The 24,573-nt window shown below is 33.7% G+C and overlaps 1 protein-coding gene across 12 annotated transcripts in view; it reads left to right on the top strand.

Moving 5' to 3' along the window:
* CDK17 (cyclin dependent kinase 17) overlaps positions 1–24,573 on the top strand; it is a 108,755-nt gene that overhangs the window by 64,780 nt on the left and 19,402 nt on the right. For all 12 annotated transcript variants that reach the window (XR_002804526.2, XR_002804524.2, XR_002804525.2 and 9 more), the window contains 9 exons: positions 1,369–1,494; positions 9,152–9,208; positions 10,235–10,349; positions 11,089–11,183; positions 11,428–11,490; positions 13,524–13,647; positions 20,475–20,595; positions 22,717–22,814; positions 23,343–23,448. Coding sequence is in view for 9 of the 12 variants with exons in the window: in XM_023631143.2 (XP_023486911.1) it covers positions 1,369–1,494; positions 9,152–9,208; positions 10,235–10,349; positions 11,089–11,183; positions 11,428–11,490; positions 13,524–13,647; positions 20,475–20,595; positions 22,717–22,814; positions 23,343–23,448 (905 nt within the window). In the remaining 3 variants the exon portion in view is untranslated. The remainder of the gene's footprint in view (positions 1–1,368; positions 1,495–9,151; positions 9,209–10,234; positions 10,350–11,088; positions 11,184–11,427; positions 11,491–13,523; positions 13,648–20,474; positions 20,596–22,716; positions 22,815–23,342; positions 23,449–24,573) is intronic.

Here is a 24,573-nt window from a genome sequence, read left to right as displayed (position 1 = left end):
GTAACCATTTAAAAAACATAAATATTCTTGTATTTTTATGTTTGTGTGTATAAATACACATGCACACGTATATATCAGAGTACAGTCATGCAGGCTTAACAATGGGGATACATTCTGAGAAGTGCGTCATTAGGTGATTTCATCATTGTGCAAACATCATAGAGTGTACTTACACAAACTTAGATGGTATAGCCTACTACACACCCAGGCTACATGGTGCTAATCTTATGGGACCACCCTCTGTCGTAGTCCAAAACGTCATTATGCGGTGCATGACTGTAAATGCCTATTTGAAAATTCTCATGAAGGCAGATGATACTTGTAAGAAAGTTGTTTCTTTGCATTAGTAAAGAGTAGTTTTGTCAAAATTTCCTTTTTTCTAATTATATACTATCCCAAGGCAAGTATACATTAATGATTTTTAACATTCTGCCTTTTGGAGGAAAGTAACAGTTTAGGATGGTGACAACTTCTCATTGGCTAAGCGGTGGTGCTTCTCATTGGCTGGGCTGTTGCCAAGAGGGGAGAAAAATCCACCTTCAGTAGTAAAGTAGTTGTACTTCCTGCTGGAGATGCAAGCATACATTGCTTCCCTCTTGGAGTAATTGATGATGTATGCTAGGGCGTGAGAGCTCCCCCTACAGATCTTCCCGACTCCAATTTAGTTGAGGTTTCTTTTATTAATTTCCATATACGTTTGGGAATGTAGTATATTTCTATACTTAAGTCATATATCTCTCAATAAGAATTTATACAGTTCTTATACATCTCAATTTTGTTTCATGGTTTGGCTACTATTATGAATAGTAGGGGTTTGTTTTTATAGTATTTAATTTCTTGGTAGAATAATACAGGCAAGATTTTCTTTTAAGTTTCTTTCAGTTCACATTCTGTAATTAAATGAAACAAATGCAAATGCCTTTTATTTCTTTTCATTGACATAGCGATAATAAAATATTTCAATTTTCTCAGTGTGTTACATACAAAATCATAAAATATCTAGTTGGTTAGTTAAACCAATCACATTTTGTGGTATAGTCTTTGCCTATTCCTGCTAGGTGGTATGATAATGTCAAAGTAAATTCCATGTGAATTTACCAATGAAAGGATTCAAATAACTGGGTTGCAGAGTACCATTTCAGTAAAACTACATTGTGTACTTCTGCTTACAGTAAATATGTTTACATTTCAGTATATTATGTATAATCAACATAGGTAACATTGCAACTGTGATAAAACTTTACAGTTATTTATCACTAGGAAATAATATATTAGAGCCCATGAATTCAAAGATCAGACGCCCTTGTCTTTTCTGTTTGTAGTTCCTGCAAATATCTTTTTTCTTTTTCTTTTTTTTTTTTTTTGAAGGATTTAAATAAGCGGTTATCACTGCCTGCAGATATCAGAATACCTGATGGATATCTTGAAAAATTGCAGATAAACAGTCCACCGTTTGATCAACCAATGAGCCGAAGGTCTCGGAGAGCTTCCTTAGTAAGTTTTTAGTCTCCTATACCTACACCATCAGATCTGTTTGTTTGATTTTCTGGATGCAAGCATTTTATAGCAATTTTTATATTTGAATTTTGAATAACTAAATTTTATTACATTGCCTTCTGGATTTCATCACTTTCCATTCTTAAGGCTTTAAAGATGCATATTGGAATAGAATATAAGCTATATTTTATTTCAGTTTTTGATAAATTTTATTGATATATGCTAGATGTGCAGAATATGTACTAGATATATAAATATATATTAATATATACTAGATGTATAGAAAAGTCCGCAAACCATGCCCATATAGCTCAATGAACTTGTGCAAAGTTAACATACCTTTGTAACCACTACCCAGATCAATAAAAGAAAATTCCAGAAATCGCCTGCCTCCTACCTTTCTGTTCACTTTCGGCCCCCGCTTCTTCAACTGTAGCCATTATCCCTGCCTTCTAATGCCAAATATTAGTTTCACCCATGTATTTCCCACTGTTTTGATTATATTATGTTTATAATATGTTTGAATATCTGGGAAGACTTTTTTGTTGTTTTGTTTTTAAAGCTTCAGTGCATAGTTGTGTATCCTAGCTGTTAGTTTAGTTGTCTGTGTGAGCCACTGCTACAGTATGACAACTGACAGATGGGTGGTGTGGTTCCACTACAGGGAAATGAACCTAGGCTGTGGCGGTGAAACCACTGAATCTTAACCACTAGACCACCAGGGCTGCCTCTGGAGACTTTTTTAAATCCTCATTCACATATAAGTTCTTATTTTTAAAATGCTTTTGATAGTCTTTTTCTGATTATTCTTAAACTTTTGAACTTTATATAAATTATTGAAGTGCACTTTATACAAATATATAAAATGTGTATTTATACAAGTTTATGTGTATGTATTATACAATATGTATCCCAATATGTATGGAAGCAGATAATTTGTATTCTTTGTGTGGTTAGCTTCTTTTGCTTAATTTTATGCTTGCGTTTCATCTAGTTTGTTGTACGTGGTTATAGTTCATTTGTTCTTATTGTTGCATGGTATTCCATTGTATGAGTATACTATACTTTATCCAGTCTTCTGTTGATAGACATTTACATTTGGATTGTTTTTAGTTTTTGGCTGTTACCAAATAGTGCCTCTGAGACCATATGTTTTGGTTAACATATGTCAGCACTTCTGTTGGGTGTATACCTAGGAGCAGAATTGTTGGATCAGATTGTATGCGTATATTCAGCTTTCCTAGATACTGTCAAAACAGTTTACAAAGTGGTTGTACCAATTTATACTCCCATGATTATTCTGGTTGCTCTCCATGGCAACAGTGTAGCAATGTAGCTAGTGCTGCTTATTGAAATGACAGCTTTCCCTCTTTCACTGTCACCTTTGACTTAAATTGAGGTGATCGTATATGTGAGGATCTCTTTTGTTTGACTATGGTCCTATAGTAGAGGTACGTATAAAGTGCTATGTGGCAACAAGAGACAGTGAATAAAATGTCTTTGCACATCACAGGCTTACAGAGGAGACAGTGCTTGAGCTGGCTCTAGAAGAATGGGTAGAAATTTGTCAGGTTAACAGTGGATAAAAGGATGTTCTAAGGAAGAGACTTCATGTACTAAAACCCAGAAGAGTGAATCTAGGTATGATTCGGGAAATTATAACTTTTATGAAGGCTAAATGTGGAATTAAGGAATAGAACTTGAAAGGATAGCATGGATCCAGACTGTAAAAAGCCTTAGATGTTAGACCAAGGAATCTGGACTTCATCCCATGTAATGGAAAGACTTCAAAGGTATTTATTTAAACAAGAGCTGACATGATCACATTTTTGTTTCATAACAATAGCTTTGGAAAAGTTTAAAAGATGAAGTAGAAGGAGAGAAAGACTACAGGCAGGGAGATGAGTTAGGAATTATTCAAAATTAGGGATGATGTGGCAGTCATGAAGAAATGGAAAGTAGAACCCAGAGCCTAGGGACCACGTAGAAGTAAAATAGGCCGGACCTGGTACCCAGTTGAACTTTGAGTCTGAAGAAGGAGCAATTGATGAGGAATTTTGGTTTGTTGGCAGTTGTTATATCTCTTTTTAATGTATTATATCATGGAATGATTTTTGCCACCAAAAATTTCGGTTTGGGCTACATATTCTAAAGGATAAAATTACTTTATGCTCTGGGGCCAGCCCAGTGGTGCAGCGGTTAAGTTTGCATGTTCCACTTTGGCCGCCCGGGGTTTGCCAGTTTGCATCCCAGGTGCAGACCTACACACCACTTGTCAAACCATGCTGTGGCAGGTGTCCCACATATAAAGCAGAGGAAGATGGGCATGGATGTTAACTCAGGCCCAGTCTTCCTCAGGAAAAAGAGGAGGATTGGCAGCAGATGTTAGCTCAGGGCTAATCTTTCTCAAAAAAAAAAATTACTTTATGCTCTATGTAATATGAGCACATTGTTATTTGACATCAATATACAGTAAGGTAAAAGTATAATGCAAACTTGATTTTGAGATAGGTTTATGATCACCGTGGTTTTGCATCACTGCTTAAGACATTTTTATTCAAATAGCTTTGTCATTTCATTATCAAGGATTGGTAATTAGGATAAATTTTGGAGTTATTATATGTTCAGATTGGGACTAAAGGTACGATTTAATCACCATCAGTCTACATGAGATTAAGGAAAACAAGTGCCCTCTAATCAATGTTAAGTGGCTGGAGTTTTTATTGTGTTTGAATGTTCCTACCTCCTGTGTTTTTTGATATGAAATGACTTTAGATTTCAGATTAATTGTGCCAGCTATGTTTTGGTTTCTGTCGATGCATACCTTTCATTATTCATCTACCTTACTGAAGCATGGTTTCTTTTGAAGTGTATTATAAAATTATTCTTCAATATCCTAGATTTATGTGTGAAGGGGAAGCATTAGAGAATGGATGGAAAGGAGATGGGAAAAGAAAAATATTCTTCACGTGTTAGAGGTCATGTTTCCATGAATAACAGACTCTATCTAAAAAATAAAATATTTTTTCAAGATAAAATATAAAATTTTAACCTTGTCTTTCTAAAATATAAAACTTTATTTTTTATTTTCAATAGCAACGTATAATAAGTAGAGTAGTAAAAATAACATAAATCCTTTATTTGAGTAGGAATTAAGAAACAAGTCACAGAATTTATTTCTGGTAGAGAAAGATATACAGTAGGGCTGATTGGTTCTTCTATAAATTCATGGTCATCAACCTCAAATGGACCTTCAGTATTGCTTGGCTACCCTACTGTCTTTCTCTGGTTAACACTTCTCTCACTTTAAGCAGATGATCTCTCCTCCTACATGCTAAAGAAGAGAGAAACCATCAACCAGAAACCCTCTCATTTTCTAAATAACAAATGTGCAAATCTGTCCACACCTATACTCATTCTGCTCTTTCCTTTCAATATTGAGGAATTGTCCTTCTTCCTATCCCATCTCCTCAGGATGCTTAAAATATTTGTTATTTCTATGCACTCACGTATGTTCATTCTCCCTCTCAATTCAGTCCTTCCTATTGACTTTTTATTTAAATAAACTTTTTATTTTAGAATAGTTTTAGGGGGCTAGCCCGGTGGCACAGCAGTTAAGCTTGCACGTTCTGCTTTGGCGGCCCAGGGTTCAGCGGTTCGGAACCTGGGTGCAGACCTACACACTGCTTGTCAAGCTATGTTGTGGTGGGCCTCCCACGTATAAAGTAGAGGAAGATGGGCATGGATGTTGGCTCAGGGCCAGTCTTCCTCAGCAAAAAGAGGAGGATTGGCAGCAGATGTTAGCTCAGGACTAATCTTCCTCAAAAAAAAATTGTGAGCTTTATGATACAGATGGATTTAACTTTGCCTTCTTTCAAGAACACATTTCTATCAGTAACACTAACTAGGTAATTCTCTCAAGGAGGGAAATGAGTGTTTGCAAAAATCTCCCTTTGTCCTCAGTGTTTCTCATATACACATTCTCTTGTAGAATGGCATCTTTAGAACTTTTGCACATACTTCGTTTGTTTTGAAGCTCAATTAGAACTACATTGCCAGCATGTTGATAGATCTTTACAACTGTGATACAGTGATTATGTTGCCAGAGCCACAGTAATCAAATCTCCCATAATGCCACTTACAAATTAGATTGAACTATAGGAAGGCTATTAGAATTTATAATTTAGGGGCCGGCCACATGGCTGAATGGTTAAGTTTGTGTGCTCTGTGTTGGTGGCCCAGGGTTTCGCTGGTTCAGATCTTAGGCGTGGACCTAGCACCACTTGTCAAGCCATGCTGAAGTGGTGTCCCACATGCCACAACTAGAAGGACCCACAACTAAAATATACAACTATGTATTGGAGGGCTTTGGAGAGATGAAGGGAATAAATAAATAAAATTTATTTTGGATTTTTAAAAAAATTTTCATGTGATTACGCTGTAAGAGCCATCTGAACAGGAATTTGCTTGGGGCTTCCAAGAAGCCACATGTTCTCTTGGAGCAATGAAGTATCAGAAATTATTTTCATTTGTTTGGAAAGCAGAATTAAGGAGGTTTTTGTATTATATATAGTAAAGCATAAAGATTATTGGTCCATTCCTTTCGCTATTATTTCTGTTTTTATGAAACTTTAAAAATATTCTAGAATAATGTAAGATGGAACTCAGTGTATATCGTGAACTCAAGAAAGCAGGACTCATACTGTCGTCTTCACTATATCCCCAGTACCTAGCATTGTGCTTGGTAAATGTTGAATAAATGAGCTTTGTCCTTTGTCCTCTGAATAATTTCTGTAGGAGAACATGTCAACAAGCTAGTCATTATATCTATTGTTAGTCTTGTCATGTTCAGCAGATAAAAATGCAAGCAAAATTTTCTAAAAATTCCATTTAAAGATTCAGTAAGTAATATTGGATATAATTATTAACTCCTTAAGATTGGAAGTTGTTGGGGCTGGCCCCGTGGCCGAGTGGTTAAGTTCGCGCGCTCCGCTGCAGGCGGCCCAGTGTTTCGTTAGTTCGAATCCTGGGCGCGGACATGGCACTGCTCATCAGACCACGCTGAGGCAGCGTCCCACATGCCACAACTAGAAGAACCCACAACGAAGAATACACAACTATGTACCGGGGGGCTTTGGGGAGAAAAAGGAAAAAATAAAAATTTAAAAAAAAAAAAAAAAAAGATTGGAAGTTGTTAACATGGGCAGTGAGGTGGGTGCACTTTACCCTTTGAATTAGGTTCTGACAGACAATTCATTGGTATAACTGTGTCTTTTGTCTGAATTCTCTGCCTGCCTGCATGGGTGGAATTCAGTAATGCTATTTATTTTACAGATCGATTATTCAAATTTAAATTTAATTCATAATTTTAGTACAGTATTTACCTTATTTTTAAAAAGCAGACTTTCAGCATATTTTAATGATTTCACTAAATTTCATTCTCTGAAGAATGACTCTTTGTAATGTTAATTTTTGATACATCCCTTACACTTTATTCCTTATATACTTTATATAGTACAGTAATCTCTATAACATTTTTATCTTTATAGTTTTGAACTTGTAGTCTACTTATACATTCTTTAAAGCAAATCTCAGCATTTTTGTCACAGCCACCATTGGATCAAAGCGTATTTGATGTTTTAAGGGCATACTAGTATTTATTCATTTAAGATAAAAGAATGAATAAGAAAATTTCCCAACTCCTGATAAGAAAAAGTTCGTAGTTTGTCATTCTACTTTTCTATGTGCTTCTCATTGTTACAGATGATGACATTTTAATTTTATTTATTTTCAGAGACATTCATTGTTTTTTCATACTAGTTTCCATTTATTATCAATATAGTTTTCCTTCATAAAAGATAGGACACAAGACTAAAAATTCATGGCAGAAGTACAATAGTTCCATGTTTTTTAAATGTAAGCACCTGAATTCCAGAGTTAGGTGTAAGAAAATAAACACATTCTAGCATAGTTTGTGTGACCCTGGCAATTAGTCTTTTTTTTTTGAAGTAAATTATTTAAGATCATATGTATAAGGGCTATTAAAAAAAACCATAAACTGAAAGATTATTCAAAATCAGGCTCTCATGTACCAAATAGTGAGCGGTTTACCACATTTTCCGTATTAAAATTAAAAACTTCATTTGTATTTGGACAGTGTTATGTATTATAGTTTTACTTTGTTATTCTGCTTAGTTATTGATAACAAAAAGCAATGACTTAATATCTCTGAGTCATACACAAGACAATACATGGGTGGATGGTATATGAAGGTTCTGAAAACTCATTTTTTTAATTAAATTTTTTTGAAAATACCATCTGTCGAAAAAAGTTTTAAGGAGTGCAAATAAAAGCAATTTTTCAGTCATTCAATAATCCCACCTGTGACCAAAGTTTCTAGTAGTTTACCAAAACTGTTGGACATGCAATTTTCTTCATGGCTTTTAACCATATATATATCATTGTAAAGAAAAAAGGATAAAAATAATTCCTTTGAGGGGCCCCTGCTACTTTTGGCCATTCAACTTTGGGCAGTTTATCCTGTTGTTCAATGTGGTGAGTGATGTTAAGTGAAATTGTCAAGTATCATTTTTATTTTACTCAACACCTCTGGAAAATTGCATATTTGAACCTCCAAAATTTGACTAAAACATAATATTTCATGATCTAGCATTATTTATACACTTTTGGGAGCTGAGGTTATCTATAAAAGAATGCTATTTCCTTTCACTGGCTATGGACATTAGCACTACTCTGAGAGGCAACTCTTTCTTTTGATTATTATTGCTTTTTCCACTGTCCACAAAGGGGTACTAAAAAGCAATTTTACGAAAATTCTTGTTCTCCTTTTTTGTTAACTTTTTTTCTATTTCTACTTTATCAATCCCTAAATTTCCATCTCTGTATGTTTTTTTCGTTTTTCCTAAATCGTTTGTGTTAGGAGTTTTTGTTTTGCTTGTTTTTGGTTTTTGAATATTGGGTTTCCACTGCATATTTGGTTATGTTCCATCTACCTCATTAATTGACTCCATAGAAAAGAGGCAAACGAGCCCAGAGTTTAAAAGCAGTGGTTTTGAGAACCCACTTTTAAAGCTCCTCCTGACCCCCTGCTTTTTTGGCCCAGATTTAGACTTACATTGTTTCTTCTGTGTTAACCACTTCTTGATCCATAGTAGAGTGTGACTTGCAGTCGTTTTTTCATTATATTTTGGTTGGAAAACCTGAAACAAATAGTGTTTTGTTGTTTGCAGGCCTTCCTAGGGAACCAAATATTGGTGAAGGAAAATATGTACGAAAATTATTTATTTTTCAGTTTTGTGAAAAGAAAATCTTGTAGTTATTTTTTATAAAAATTCTTTAGTATCTTAACATGCCTGTGATATCTTAAGATCTCAGGGTCTTAAAGCAAAATTTTTTCATAGCAGAATGTTGGTCTATGTAAAAAAGATGGGTTGACAGTTTTAATTGTGAACTTTGGTGTTTTTGAACCTTTGAATGTTCCAACATTGGGTATATTTTAAAACTTGACAGATGTTCAACAATTATAATCAGATTTTTCTGTTCTAAGACAGTCTTTAGAGCAAGATAGTTTCAGAAATTGAGAGAGATGAATTGAAATTTTAAGAATACTAAATTTATAATTGTTTACTTTCAGTCAGAAATTGGGTTTGGGAAAATGGAAACCTACATCAAATTGGAAAAACTTGGAGAGGTAGGTAATACTTATTTCAAAAATGTAAAACATTCTTTTTCTTGTTTATTGTCTAAACTCCTCTATTAGTCCAAAGTTTTTGTCAACCTGGAAAAAAAATGTGATCACTATTGTCTGAAAGATTATATCTTGTTCTGAAAAGTCAACAGAGTGTTAGAAAGAAAAGAACCTTTAATTCTGAAATTACCCCATCAGTTTGAGAGGAGATGAGTATTTCTTGTAGCCTTGTAATCTTCTATTGAAACACAAAATATTGTGCTTTCTTGATAACAAAATAGGTATCTATTTGTTAGTTCCTCTGGGCAGTCTACTGTCTGTGCTGTCATATGGGAAATTGCATGAGTTCAAACCTGTAAAAAATCAAAATACTATCTTTAAAGATAAAGACACATCTCACTGAAGGTTAAGGAAATACTTGTCTAATAAGACCTTGGTTTTCTTGAACTTGCTACTAGTTCTGACTAATTTTGAAATGGTCTACCTTCCAGGATGTGAAAGGGCAAAGAAAATAATAGAATTAGTTAATAGGGAAGCCTTAAGGGAGTTTGAGGGCTATCCTGGCAATGATAGAAGAAATCCCCTGTAGAATGTATTCGTTTTTTAAAGAAGAGTTAATGTACAAAAATTTTGAAAACTGATAAAACTTTTATAATTTAATGTTACATTTTCAGTTAACATGATCAGTTTCCTCAGTCTCCACACATCATTGCAGATTAAGTACCTCTGATTCTAAAGCTATTGATCCAACTGTTCATCTGATACAAAGTACAAAAAGTAAATATTTTTCCTATGTATTCATAATTGCAAGGCACTCTCTAGGGTTATAAGAGTATGGAAGCTGTGCATGTGGAATTGAAAATCCTCTTAGCTATAGGAAAACCAATACTAATCATTGTGGAGTTTTCCTTGCAAGATGGAATTCAGTATATGCTTAGAAATTAGAAATTCAGTTAGATCTCTTTAGTATATGGGTGATACAGATAGACTCTCATGATGCTTTTAAGTCTTTCACAATTTATTTTATAGGGTACATATGCAACAGTATATAAAGGAAGAAGTAAACTGACAGAGAATTTGGTGGCATTAAAAGAGATCCGGTTGGAACATGAAGAAGGTGCACCCTGCACAGCTATAAGAGAAGGTATAATTTAACTTGTTGTGAGCACAGTGTATTATGACTTTTATATAGAACAATTTAAAACCAAGGATGCATAATAAGAGTTCATTTTTTGTAAGTAAAGGAGCTCAGATATAGAAATAATAGACTGGAAGATATATTTAGAGCTTAGAAAAGCTAATACCTAAAGCTGAAATATTCAACAGAAAGGAATAGTTAATTATATTATTGTATAGGTTATAATGAAATACTGTGAAGTCATTAAAAATATTGTCATAGACAAATATTTCACATTGGTAAATATTATAAATTGGTGCATGGGGGAAAGCTAACTATAAATTGGTATATACGGAATATAAATATATAATGATACCATTTTTTTAAAAGATACATTATTCAGAAAATGGTTTGATGCAACTTATGAGCAATTTGGAGGAAAGAAGATACCTTGCAGTTTATATTTAAATTAATCCTAGAAGTCTCAGTAAGTTAACATTTGAGAAAAAACAGAAAAATGATATGGAGAGCATTATTGTAATATTGGAGACAATTTTAAGTATTAAAAATATCAAACTCAGAACCATAAACGCAAAGAAAAAAATTGATTCTATTAAAATTTCTACTACAGATCCCTTTGGTGAATTATTGTTTTAAACTTAAGATAATCTTAAACTCACTCAGTTCGTATGTTAAACTAACTTCAGGTTTTTATAAAGATTGGCTGCCACAGACTAAATAATTGGCTTTCTTTTCTGTTTTGCAGTTTCGCTATTAAAGGATCTAAAACATGCAAATATAGTAACCTTACATGACATTGTTCACACAGATAAATCTTTGACTCTGGTCTTTGAGTATCTGGTAAGCATTTAATAAAAATTCAGTATTTAATTTTGCTGTAATAAAACATAGCAAATTGGACTTTTTTAAACAACAGCCTCAGGGACATTATTGTTTAGTTATTGTTATTTAATTAAATTATGCATGTGCATTCAATATCTTTCCTCAAAAAACAACTTATTTTTAAAAATTAAATGCTATTAAGTATATCAGCCATGCCTTCTGAAAACTATGTATCACATAGTAAAGTGCTGTATTGTTTCAGGATAAAGACCTAAAACAGTACATGGATGACTGTGGAAACATCATGAGTATGCACAATGTGAAGGTATGTTTTAGTGTGGCATTTTAAAGTTTCTTTAAAGCAGAGACAAACACTAAGCATAGATGAACTACATTACATAATGACATATACCAGTCTCAACAATTCTGCTCCAGAATTTTCTATTTGGCATTTTAAATAGGTTATTGTCCTCTGAACATATTTATTCAGAACTTCTGTTTACTACACTATAGTATGTTTTAGGATCAGACATTTTTGTACAACTGCTTCATTTAAAAAATCTTAAAAAGTACTTGAGATGTTTTCTTTCACATTATAACACTGATTCTCTTAGATGGATATAAAATACATTTATAGGTATACTCTGCTTTAAAAAAAATAAACCTATTATATCAAAATACAAATGTTTAAAATGAATACAAATGATTAGTGCGTACTGCAAAAGGCCTCCTTTAAATGGCAGATATTTAAAATGGTATTTAATTAAAAAACAACAACTTTTCAAGGTACCAATCTAATGAGTAAGGCCAGGAACGTGCTTAGGTATTATGAATACTAGGCTGGAAGTACCAATCAGGAGGAAAAGTAAGATAATTGGTAGGTTTTCTTATCTGTATATCTAAAGATTTAAGTAATGCCAGAAAAGTTTAGTATAATAATCAGTGCCAGATGAAATCCAAAAGTACAATAAAAGTTAAAAACATTTGATACAGTTGTGTTCTTACAGTAGGTTTCTTTGACCTGTGTGGTATACTCCAAATTTAGCAAAGATTTATTTATCCAAACTTAGTCAACAGTTTGTGAGAAACTATTCTGGAAATAGGTCTTCCCAGCTGTGTGTTTGAGACAGTTCCAATTCTGTAGATAGTAACTTTAAATTTATACATATTTTAAAATAGTAAGTTCGGTGGATATTAAGGAGAGCTAGTTTCTTTTATTACAAAACAGCTCAGAACATATGGATAACACATTGCTAAGAATTTTAGAATAGGCCTTAAGTACAGACATTCTATGAGAATTGTTTTCATAATATTTTACATTTTGTTTTGCAAAGTGTTGTGAATCTCATTTGTGTATATTTCTGTTTGTGGTTTTTATTTTGTTTTTCCTGCTTTCATATTAGCAATAATTTGGAAAGAAAGTAAAGTCCTTAATTTGTTTCGAAACACATAAATATATAGTATAGAAACTGCTGCTTAGAATTTCTTCAGGCCTGTTCTTCACCTGCTGCCTTGGCTTAGTCTCAATATTCTAATGCTCTGTTTTTCAGCTGCAAGTAAACCAAGGGTACACTCTTGAATCTCAGTACTTGAGGCTCTTTTTTGTTAACCCCAAAGAATCAAAGACCTTCTGTGTTGACATCCCTTTGTCCACCAAAATCCACAACAAAAAGTCTACCATTAGCCTTATCGGAATTGCTTTTTTCTGAGTCATTCAGAGCTCTACAGTGCTAATTCCCTTGTCTGAATCACAGCAGATTTTGAAGGCTGAGTAGGAGGTGCTGAAAGTAAAGCGCCCAGGAGGTGGGTGATAGAAGCTGGTTTAGGTTATTTTTATGGCACATCATTTGCCAGAGCTATGCACCACCATTCTCTTTGACACCTCAGAATTTTCATAAAACCACCAATTCCAAAGCCTTATTTTAAAGACACTGTCCTAGATCAGGTTTTTTGCGGGGGAGGCAGTAGAGGTTGGTTGGTTGTTTTGCCAGAATTTCATCAGCAAACTGTAAGCCTTAATAGTCCTGTAAATTTATTGAGGGTATGTTTATTGTAAATCTTTTTTATATAACAAATGAACTATTACTACCAGGACACGTTTTATTTCACTCTATTTTCGGTATTTATTTTGATAGATACTGTCAGACTAAAAAAATAGGTGATGCTTCAAGTAGAATAAGTAGTTATAAAATTTATGAAACAACCATGTAAGGAAAGGGCTTTGTATTTAAGGATATGGTTCCTTATTTTTCTTTTACTGTTCTAGGCCAGTTGCTTTTCTGTTTATCATAACTTATGTTTATAGCAAAGTATATCTTATTATTTGTAAGACTAATATCTATTTATTTGTTTTCGTAGCTGTTTTTATACCAAATTCTACGTGGTTTGGCATATTGCCACAGAAGAAAAGTGTTGCACCGAGACTTGAAACCACAGAACCTCCTGATTAATGAAAAAGGAGAATTAAAGCTAGCAGATTTTGGTATGGAATATGTGAGATATTTATCCTTAAAAGAACAACCGTTGACACCATGTGATTGCTTTTATGTGGGTTTGAAAATTTTCTCTGTTGCCCACAGAATAAGATATTTGACAGAACTTTGGTAGGTGAGTTATGTTAGTGAATGCTAAGAGGCACCAGTTCTCAGGTGCCAAAGACCTCTGTGGTCCATAGACCTCTGATGGTCCTGAGACCCTTTCAGGAGGTCTCCAATTATATAATACATTATCAAAATTATACTAAATGTTATTTGCCTTTTTCACTGTATTAATATTTGCACTGATGATCCAAAAGCAATAAGGGATAAGATACTGGTTCCTTAGTGTAAATCAAGGCAGTGACACCAAACTGTACTTAGTAGTCATTGTGTTCTTCACCATTATACAATTGTAGGAAAAAAGTGTCAATTACACTTAAAAAGGTATTTGATGAAACAGTAAGATTTATTAAATTTTATGAAATCTTCATCTTTGAGTACATGTCTTTTAGTATCTTGTGTGATGAAAGGGGAAGTATACGTAAAATAAATTTGCTGCATACAGAAATACTATGCTTATCTCAAGAAAAAGTGCTTGTGTAATTATTTGAGTGCAAACTGAACTAGTCCTTTTTTTCAAGGAAGATCTTTCTTTAAAATTTATTTTTTATTTTATTTTATTGAGATCATAATGGTTTATAACTGAAATTTCAGTTGAACGTTATTATTTGTCAGTCATCATATAACTGTGCCCCTTTACCCCTGCTCCCCCCCGCCCCCCCCAAGCCCCTTCCCCTTGGTAACCACTAATTTGTTCTCTTTGTCCCAGTGTTTATCTTCCACATATGAGTGAAATCATATGGTGTTTGTCTTTCTCTGTCTGGCTTATTTCACTTAACATAATACTCTCAAGGTCCATCCATGTTGTTGCGAATGGGACCATTTTGTCTTTTTTTATTGCTAAGTAGTAGTCCATTGTAGATATATACTATATCATCTTTATCCAGTCATCAGTCGATGGGCACTTGGATTGCTTCCACGTTGTGGCTATTGTGAATAATGCTGCAATGAACGTAGGGTGCATAAGTCTCTTTGAATTATGATTTCACATTCTTTGGATAAATACTCAGTAGTGGGATATCTGGGTCATGTGGTATTTCCATTTTTAATTTTTTGAGAAATCTCCGTACTGTTTTCCATAGTGGCTGCATCAGTTTGCATTCCCACCAGCAGTGTATGAGGGTTCTGTTTTCTCCACAACCTCTCCAGCATTTGTTTTTTGTCTTGGTGATTATAGCCATTCTAACAGGTGTAAGGTGGTATCTAAGTGTAGTTTTGATTTGCATTTACCTGATGGTTAATCTTTTCACATGCCTATTGGCCATCTGTATATCTTCTTTGGAAAAATGTCTGTTCATATCCTCTGCCCACTTTTTGATCGGGTTGTTTGTTTTTTTGTTGTTCAGTTGTGTGAGTTCTTTATATATTATGGAGATTAACCCCTTGTCGGATGTCTGATTTGCAAATATTTTCTCCCAGTTGGTGGGTTGTCTTTTCATTTTGATCCTGGTTTCCTTTGCCTTGCAGAAGCTCTTTAGTCTGATGAAGTGCCACTTGTTTGTTTTTTCTTTTGTTTCCCTTGTCCGAGTAGACATGGTATTCAAAAAGATCCTTTTAAGACCAATGTCAAAGAGTGTACTGCCTGTATTTTCTTCTGGAAGTTTTATGGTTTCAGGTCGTACTTTCACGTCTTTGATATATTTTGAGTTTATTTTTGTGTATGGCAAAAGATAATGGTCTACTTTCATTCTTTTGCATGTGGCTGTCCAATTTTCCCAACACCATTTATTGAAGAGACTTTCCTTTCTCCATTATATGTTCTTAGCTCCTTTGTTGAAGATTAGCTGTCCATAGATGTGTGGTTTTATTTCTGGGCTTTCAATTCTGTTCCATTGATCTATGTGCCTGTTTTTGTACCTGTACCATGCTGTTTTGATTACTGTATCTTCGTATTATATTTTGAAGTCAGGGATTGTGATGCCTCCAGCCTTGTTCTTTTTTTCTCAGGATTGCTTTAGCTATTTGGGGTCTTTTGTTGCCCCATATAAATTTTAGAATCCTTTGTTCTATTTCTATGAAGAATGTTATTGGGATTCTGATTGGGCTTGCATTGAATCTGTAGATTACTTTAGGTAGTATGGACATTTTAACTATGTTTGTTCTTCCGATCCATGTGCATGGAATATTTTTCCATTTCTTTATGTCACCATCAATTTGTTTCAATAATTTCTTAAAGTTTTCATTGTATAGGTCTTTCACCTCCTTGGTTAAATTTACTCCTAGATATCTTATTCTTTTTGTTGCAGTTGTAAATGGGATTGTATTCTTGAGTTCTCTTTCCATTAGTTTGTTATTACAGTATGGGAATGCACTGATTTTTGTAAGGTTGATTTGGTACACTGCAACTTTGCTGTAGTTGTTGATTATTTCTAATAGTTTTCCAGTGGATTCTTTAGGGTTTTCTCTATATAAAATGGTATCGTCTGCAAACAGCAAGAGTTTCTTCATTGCCTATTTGGATTCCTTTTATTTCTTTTTCTTGCCTAATTGTTCTGGCCAAAATGTCCAGTACTGTGTTGAGTAAGAGTGGTGAGAGTGGGCACCCTTGTCTTGTTCCTGTTCTCAGAGGGATGGCTTTCAGTTTTCCCCATTGAGTATAATGTTGGCTGTCAATTTGTCATATATGGCCTTTATTATGTTGAGGTGCTTTCCTTCGATACCCATTTTATTGAGAGTTTTTATCATAAATGGATGTTGGATCTTGTCAGATGCTTTCTCTGCGTCTATTGAGATTATCATATGGTTTTTATACCTCATTTTGTTAATGTGGCGTATCAAATTGATTGATTTGCGGATGTTAACCGTCCCTGGTATAAATCCCATTTGATCATGGTGTATGATCTTTTTAGTGTATTGCTATATTTGGTTTGCCAATATTTTCTTGAGGATTTTTGCATCTATGTTCATCAGCGATACTGGCCTGTAATTTTCCTTCTTTGTGTTGTCCTTTTCTAGCTTAGATATCAGGGTGATGTTGGCCTTGTAGAATGTGTTAGGAAGTGTTCTAAAGGAAGATGATTTTTACTTGAAAGAATGTCCAACAAAGTATGGTTACTCAGATTTAGGTATGTGACAGACATTTTCTTGAAAATGAATGAAGCGAGCCTATCATTTCAAGGAAAACAACAGTGAAAATATTTCTTGCCAATAGTAAAATTTGAGTTTTCAAGCAAAAATGAGATTTTGGAAATTTGGATCTGCCCCTTTGAACTTGGTAACTTCTCAATACTTGAAGACTTTTCTGATGAGATCAGTGGTGGTATTAACAAATGAATTTTTTGATATGCTAAAGAAATCTGCGAACATTTGGAATATCTGTATAACTTAGGGAACCAATATTTTCCAAATGACCAATACTCGATATTATAGAATCATGCATGGGTAAAAGATCCATTTAAAGTGCAAGATAAACCAGTGATTTTTAATGTAACAAGAGTACAAGAAGTTCATTAATATAATTTCACTTACCACATAATCTTTAAGAAATGAAACATTTTCTAATTCTGACAGTATCAAAGAAGAATATGCACAAATTATCAGTAAAGTCTATTAAAATTTTAGCTTTTCCCCTTTCCAACTTCATAGAATCTGTGTGAGATCTGTTTCTCTTCATATTCTTCAATTGAAGTAACATACCACAACAGATTGAATGCAAAAGCCAGTATGAGAATCCTGCTGTCTTCTATTAAAATAGACTACAAAAATATAAAACAAGACCATTCATACTAATTTTTATTTTGTTTTGGAAAAATATTTTTCATAAAAATTATCATGTTAACATATAGTAACTTTTAATGAATAAGTAAGTTTAAAATTTTTCTCAATTTTTCTAATATGGCAAATATCAATAAATATAATCTATATAAATAGAAGCTCTTTGAGTCCTCAGTAATTTTTAAGAGTATAAAAGGGGTCCTGAGAGTAAAGAGTTTAAATGCCACTACTGCAAGGGATTCCTTTAATATGCTTGCTACCATGACTTTGTATTTATATATATGCTTAATAATTTTAATTAGTAGCTGTTTGTCTCTCCTTAGCTAATCTGATTTTAAGGGACTATAAAGTAAAATGAAATTACATGTTCTTTTTGCTTCTAGGAAGTAAACTTTTTTATATTGAAGGAACTTTTATGGTAGCTTTGATTTTTTTTTTTTTCTTTTAAATATTTCACATTCTGAGAGTTTCAGTACTCTAATAGAACTTAGTTTTAAAAAGCCTGCGCAGTTTACACTGCTTAGCATTTATCCTTTTTTCATTAGTGATTATAGTAGTTTTACTTTAGAGTATTTCATTAAATTTGATAAATATGAGTGTTTCAAGTATTACTTTGTTAGTAACAGATAAAAATTCACTGTTATTAGGTGGTGAGTTTTACTCATTTAACACTTCACCATTTGTTTGAAAGGTGGGTTGCTATTTCTGTTTCCTTCCTTAAAGGGAACTGGGTAGGTGACGTGTTTAAACAAGAAATTACAAGTTATTTGCATATGCTTACGTAGATTATATGGTCTCTTGGACATAGTTTATGTTGTTATTTTTCTTATAATTGTTATTTTTCTCTCTCTCTGTATCTCTCTTTTTTTTTTCCAAGCTGCATTTACTGCTCCTTATTCCTTAATCTCAAAATGAATGGCAGTGATAGAGAAACCTTCTTGGCTTTTAGAAATGCAAAAAGATTGGCAAGGGCCATCAAAACTTTACTTTTATCGGGGCCGGCCCAGTGGCGCAGGGGTTAAGTACGCACATTCTGCTTCTCAGTGGCCCGGGGTTTGCCGGTTCGGATCCCGGGTGCAGACATGGCACTGCTTGGCACACCATGCTGTGGTAGGCGTCCCACATATAAAGTAGAGGAAGATGGACACAGATGTTAGCTCAGGGCCAGGCTTCCTCAGCAAAAAAAAAGAGGAGGACTGGCAGTAGTTAGCTCAGGGCTAATCTTCCTTAAAAAAAAAATAATTTACTTTTTTCTAGGGATACTAAGATTATTTTAAATTTTGTTTTTAACCTCTACAAAGCAAGCCAAGCAAATTTTATCTTCCTACAGGCCAGCATGAAATTCTAATTATTCCATGAGATAGTACAATCCACTTTGTCCCTATTGGTTTTAGTCGTCTTTTTTTTTAATTGGTTGCATAGTAAATATAGTTAGGACTTAAGTAAGGGGGAGGTCATGTAACTTTGAGTATTTTACTGTAAATTATTCTTGATCTCCATGAAAATTCAACCTCTTTTCCTGTCATTGATGTAATTCAGGTCTAGGAAGTACTAGACTAGAAGACAGACATTTTCATTAGTAATAGAAAATGGCTTGTAAAATAATACCGTATCACATTCAATTAATTTAGTTTGGAAGAGGTTATCGTTTATTTTATTTCATGCCAATGCTGAAATTCTGATTGTGAACCAGGAGCCTGTTTGAACAAGCACCCTAGTTCGGAATTTTCTCAGGAGCTGGAGAGTAAGGTACTAAGGAAACTGTAACTGGCAGTTGCTTTGATGCTATACATATAGGTTATAGGTTAAGCAAACTTGTGGCCCTATCCTTTGCCCCCATATAATCCACTATTAATATCAGGAAGAGAGATCAGAAAGCTGGCCCCATCTTACTAATTACCAAAATTGGTAGGTAAATAATTTGTTGAATTTATTTTACCATGTTGGGATGGTAGAGTAAAACTTGTAATTAAATAAAAGTGTCAACATTGTTCCAGTTACATCCTTTTGCTATTATACTAAACAAAAATAGTATGAGTGCTGCCTAACTATTTAAATTCCATTTTTCTTATTTAATATTTTAATCAGATAGCTAAAGTTATACATATCAGAAATCACAGCCAAAAAATGAATTATTCCTTGTTGTTTGAAATAAACCATATGTTAAATTTATAATTTCTTCAGATATCTTTTAAAGTTGCTGCTGCTTCAGGTGGTCAGAATTTGGAGGCTTAGAGGTAGTAAAAACAACTCATGCCACTGCTCAAGAGAGGAAATTGTGAACTCTTGCCTTCATTTCTGGATAATCAGTGAATTCCATATTAAATTGACAAAGTAATGGCATGTGTTTTATGTCATTTTCAGCAATTAATTATATTCAAAGGCATTGAAGTCTGTCTTATTTTAAAATTATCCATATAACTTAAAACTTAAAAAGAAAATACAGAGCAGTAATGTAGTTTATTCCAAGGAAATGTTCTCTAAAAAGACTTCTTGTGAGGAAATTGTCAACAAAACTCAACAGGACCATGGACCAACAACTTCACCAATAAAAATTGGTACAGTAAATGAAGGTTGGAATCAGGTTAAAAGGGTACAAAAGGTATAGCTGTAAGAAGTATGATTGTTTATCTCACTGTCATTGGCCTATTTTGCATTAATTTAAGTTCAGCTAGGAAATAATTTTGGCATCATAATTTACGGACAGGCAGGAGGAAAATATCTTAAGTTTAGATTAACTCAGACACTGTACCAGGTGCATTCACGTGCATAAAAGTAAGCATAGTCTCTGATTATGGAATTATTGTTATTTAATTACATAAGGATTTGCTGACCCAAGACCACGTGCACTCAAAAAAATTCATAAAACTAATTTTGTTAGGCTTTAAGAAGCTACAGAGTAGCTTCTCAGGCATCCTTGCGACTGGAGTCACGGTGAGGATATGAGCTGGGAAATCCATTATAGCTATTTTTTCTTTGTTTTCTTTTCTCTATGAAGGACTAGCCAGAGCCAAGTCAGTTCCCACAAAGACCTACTCAAATGAAGTTGTCACACTGTGGTACCGGCCACCTGATGTGCTTCTTGGTTCCTCAGAGTACTCAACACAGATCGACATGTGGTAAATATATGCAGATGTTATTGTCATTTATGCTTTTGAAAAATGTAGCCATTAACACAGAGCATATTGATAGATATTTGACTTTTAAGGAGATACTATTTTAGAGACACAATATAAGCAATGATTAAGAGTTTTGGCATGTAAGATCACCTAGGTTTAAATACCAATTGTGCCACTTATAACTATATGATAACCTTCTTCAAATTAGTGGCCTGTGCTAAGGAAATGACAGTAGTAGCAATAACTACTTTAAAAGGCTGTTCTGTGGATGATGTTAAGACTAAATGAGCTAAAATATATAAAACACTTAGAAGAGTGTCTGGTATACAGTAATTTATAACAAAATTATTGTTTTTATTATCATTTAATATTCACCAAAATCCACTTAAAGTTCATTTAAAAATAATAAAATATTGTAGCCATCTTCCTCACACAGCACTTTGATCGTGACTCTTATATGCAAACACCTTTGCTGCTTACCCGTTCATTACCTATAGAATAAGGAACAGTTCTTCAAACTGATGCTTAATGATCCCCATAAAATGTCTCTACCTTTTTCAACTTATTTCAGACTATTCTTCTACACAAATGTTCCCTTTTAGCCAAATGGGCTACTCACTGTATCTCAAAAATAACCTAGGCTTTCCCACCTTTGCTCCTGTGTTCATACCAGTCCACCCATCTGGAATGCCTATTCCTCGCTCCTCTAACTGGGGGCTTATGTATAGGAACCTTCAAAACACAGCCTTTCCTAAAGGTTTCTTGAATACCACCTAGCCTCCAATGGCAGTTCCTTCCTCTGAACTGTGGTTGTGTTTGTTGCCCATATTCTTCATGTAGTGATAAGTCATATACTTATTTTGTTGTCTTGGGTTGAACAATTATACAAATTTTGTTTTGTATAACATTTTTTCTTTTTTTAAACTTGTTTTTTAAGTTGTGGTAAAATATACGTAAGATAAAATTTACCATTTTAACCAATTTTAAGTGTACAATTCTCTGACATTAAGTATATTTACATTGTTCTGCAACTGTCACCACCATCCATCTCCAGAACTTTTTTCATCTTGCAAAACTGAACCTATGCCCATTAAACAACTCTCCTCATTTGCCCCTCCCTCCAGCCCCTGGCAACTACCATTCCACTTTGTGTCTCTGTGAGTTTGACTTTCTTCATGTAAGTGGAATCATACAGTATTTGTTGTTTTGTGACTGGCTTATTTCACTTATCATAGTGTCTTCCAGGTTAATTCATGTTGTAGATAGATATTTGACTTTTTTATGTGTCAGAATTTCCTTCATTTTTAAGGCTGAATAATCATTGTATTTGTATATCCATTCATTCATCGATGGATACTTTTAACTATTGTGAATAATCCTGCTGTGGACCTGGATACACAAATATCACTTTGAGACCCTGCTTTCAATTCTTTTTGGTATATACTTAGGAGTGAAATTGCTGGATCATATGGTAATCCTCTTTCAAGTTTTTTTGAGGATCCACCATACTGTTTTCCATAGTGGCTCCATCATTTTACTTTCTATGTAACATTTTAATTTGTAAAGTTAAATTTTATGTACAGTTGCTAGATTGTGAGTCCTTAAATGGAAGGACTGTATCTTGAACTTATGTATATTTACATAGATCCTAGAAGAGAGTATCCATTCACTGAGCTTCCATCTATTTCTCTTCCTTCTGTTACACACACACACACACTCACACACACTCTCTCTCTCTCTCACACACACACACACACTCCTACCTTGTACCTACGTGTATCTCTGCTTCCTACATAAAAACATCTTGAGTCATTTGCTTCTCCCTATCCCCGCTGCCCCCTACCTAACACACAGTAAGTGTTAAATCACTCTTAGCTATTAGTGTCATTCTTCAAGACCATGCAGAGGAGAGCTGGACACAATGGATATAGCAATATGAAAGTTGAGACAAGTAGGATAAATGTTAACAAGTTAGTTAGATCTGAAGAAATCTCTGCAGGAGGTTTTCTAACAGGCTAGTACAAAATTCTCCAGAGAGGCAATTTTAAGGAAAACAATTTTGTGTTTCGTAATATGTAAATGGATTGCTCATCATTTTTTTTCTTATGATATATTTTAAAGGGGTGTTGGTTGCATTTTCTTTGAAATGGCTTCTGGAAGACCTCTATTTCCAGGATCAACTGTTGAAGATGAACTGCACTTAATCTTCCGACTGCTAGGTAACAGGAGAAACCTTCCCAGTGACGTGCTGCCGACAACTGTCTACCTAGATAAGACTGTATCTTTAAAAAAAGTTTAAAAATTTGATACTGAGACTAACATAAATAGCTGTTATCATAAGAATTATAGTTAGCATAATTATGATAAAGATAGATCCTTCTAGGTAACTTGATTTACTGAGTTCCACCTTTGCAGTAAAGGTTTTATGGAAGAAGACAGAAGAGAAATAGTATTGAAAATTGACCTTCAGCATATTATTAGGAAGTATTTCTAGCTTAAGTGTCAACCAGATAGGCAATATTTCTAACTTAGGTGTCAGTTAGGCATCATCATTTTTATGGCATCAATGCATAGTCTCAAAGTCCATATATATTTACTATTTCTATCATTTCAGTTTCAGTTGAAATAGTCAAATCATCTAATAAATATAAATTGTTCTTTAAGACACTTTCTTAGTTCTATTTATATACATTTGCATATATTTAAATTTTCGTATACTTATAAATATATCTATTTTTTAAATTCAGGAACTCCATCTCAGGAAACTTGGCCAGGTGTTTCTTCAAATGATGAGTTCAAGAACTACAACTTTCCAAAATATAAACCACAGCCTCTAATTAACCATGCACCCAGGTATTTTTTTTTCTTCATGTGAAAGGGGGAAAACCTATGTTGATTCTTTTCAGTATCTTGAAGCATTGGCCGCAGTAAGGATTCAGGAAAAAATATATAATACATGTACACAATTCTTAAATATTTTAGGATCTAATTTAATTTAATTTTTTCCTTCTTCTGTCAGATTAATTTTATTTCACTGACCAAGAATAACCAAAGTATGTAAATCACAGAATTGAGCTATAAATAAAATGAATATGGAACAAATGTATTGGAATTCTAGAGTTTATATAGACTGTTCTCTTTCTCAGAAAGAAGACATTGGTTAATGCCTTATTCAATATGAGGAAGACCATGATGAAATTTCTGTTTTTCTGTCTACAGAATAATTCTGTTTTACTTACAGAAACCTAAGAAAGTATTATAAGTAAAATCTTGACAAGATGACATGTTAGTATTTTGGCCAATGTTAATGACAAAATTTGTATTTGAAGAATATAAACTCTTTCTGACCCCTCATATTCTAAATGTTGGCCATTCAGTTAAGTTTCTTCTCAGACCTACGTCCAGATTCATCCAAGACGCCCATTAAAATTTGAGTCAGAACATTTTTACTTATGGAATATATTTAACTAAACCCTTTGACTGTATTTTCCCATCTTAAGAAAAAATAAAAAGGACACCAATGTACCAAATAAGGCCAATGTCTTGTGATTAAAAGCCATTCACATTGCTCACAGCATAACATCACTCTAGTTCCATTTATTCTCAAGCTAGGGAAGAATAGCAAAAGAATTCTGATACCAAAAGTATTTTTAAAGTATTTATGTAAATTGATGTTCTTATTGTTACTATAGTAACAATAACATTCCAAGTAGACTTTCTTAGGAAGAATAATATTGTGTACTGGACTTTTTTGTGTTTGTCTCTCCCAAGTAGCATAGATCCTAATTTTGTTATTTATAAATTGCTTGCTATTGTAAAGTCCAATGTAGAAGGTTGAAGCTCTTCTTTAAAGCAGCTTGTCCATGACCTTGGCACCTAGTTTGTCTGTGCCCAGGGAGCTTTGGCTATTTGTCAGAATGGCAAACTACAAAAGATTAGAAGAGTCTAGAGAATGTCTAGGCCACAGCATCCACAAAA

The sequence above is a fragment of the Equus caballus genome, chromosome 28, assembly GCF_041296265.1.
Source record: "Equus caballus isolate H_3958 breed thoroughbred chromosome 28, TB-T2T, whole genome shotgun sequence".
Lineage (NCBI taxonomy): Eukaryota > Metazoa > Chordata > Mammalia > Perissodactyla > Equidae > Equus > Equus caballus.
Note: the sequence above shows the minus strand (reverse complement) of the source record. Positions and strands in the feature narration are given on the sequence as shown.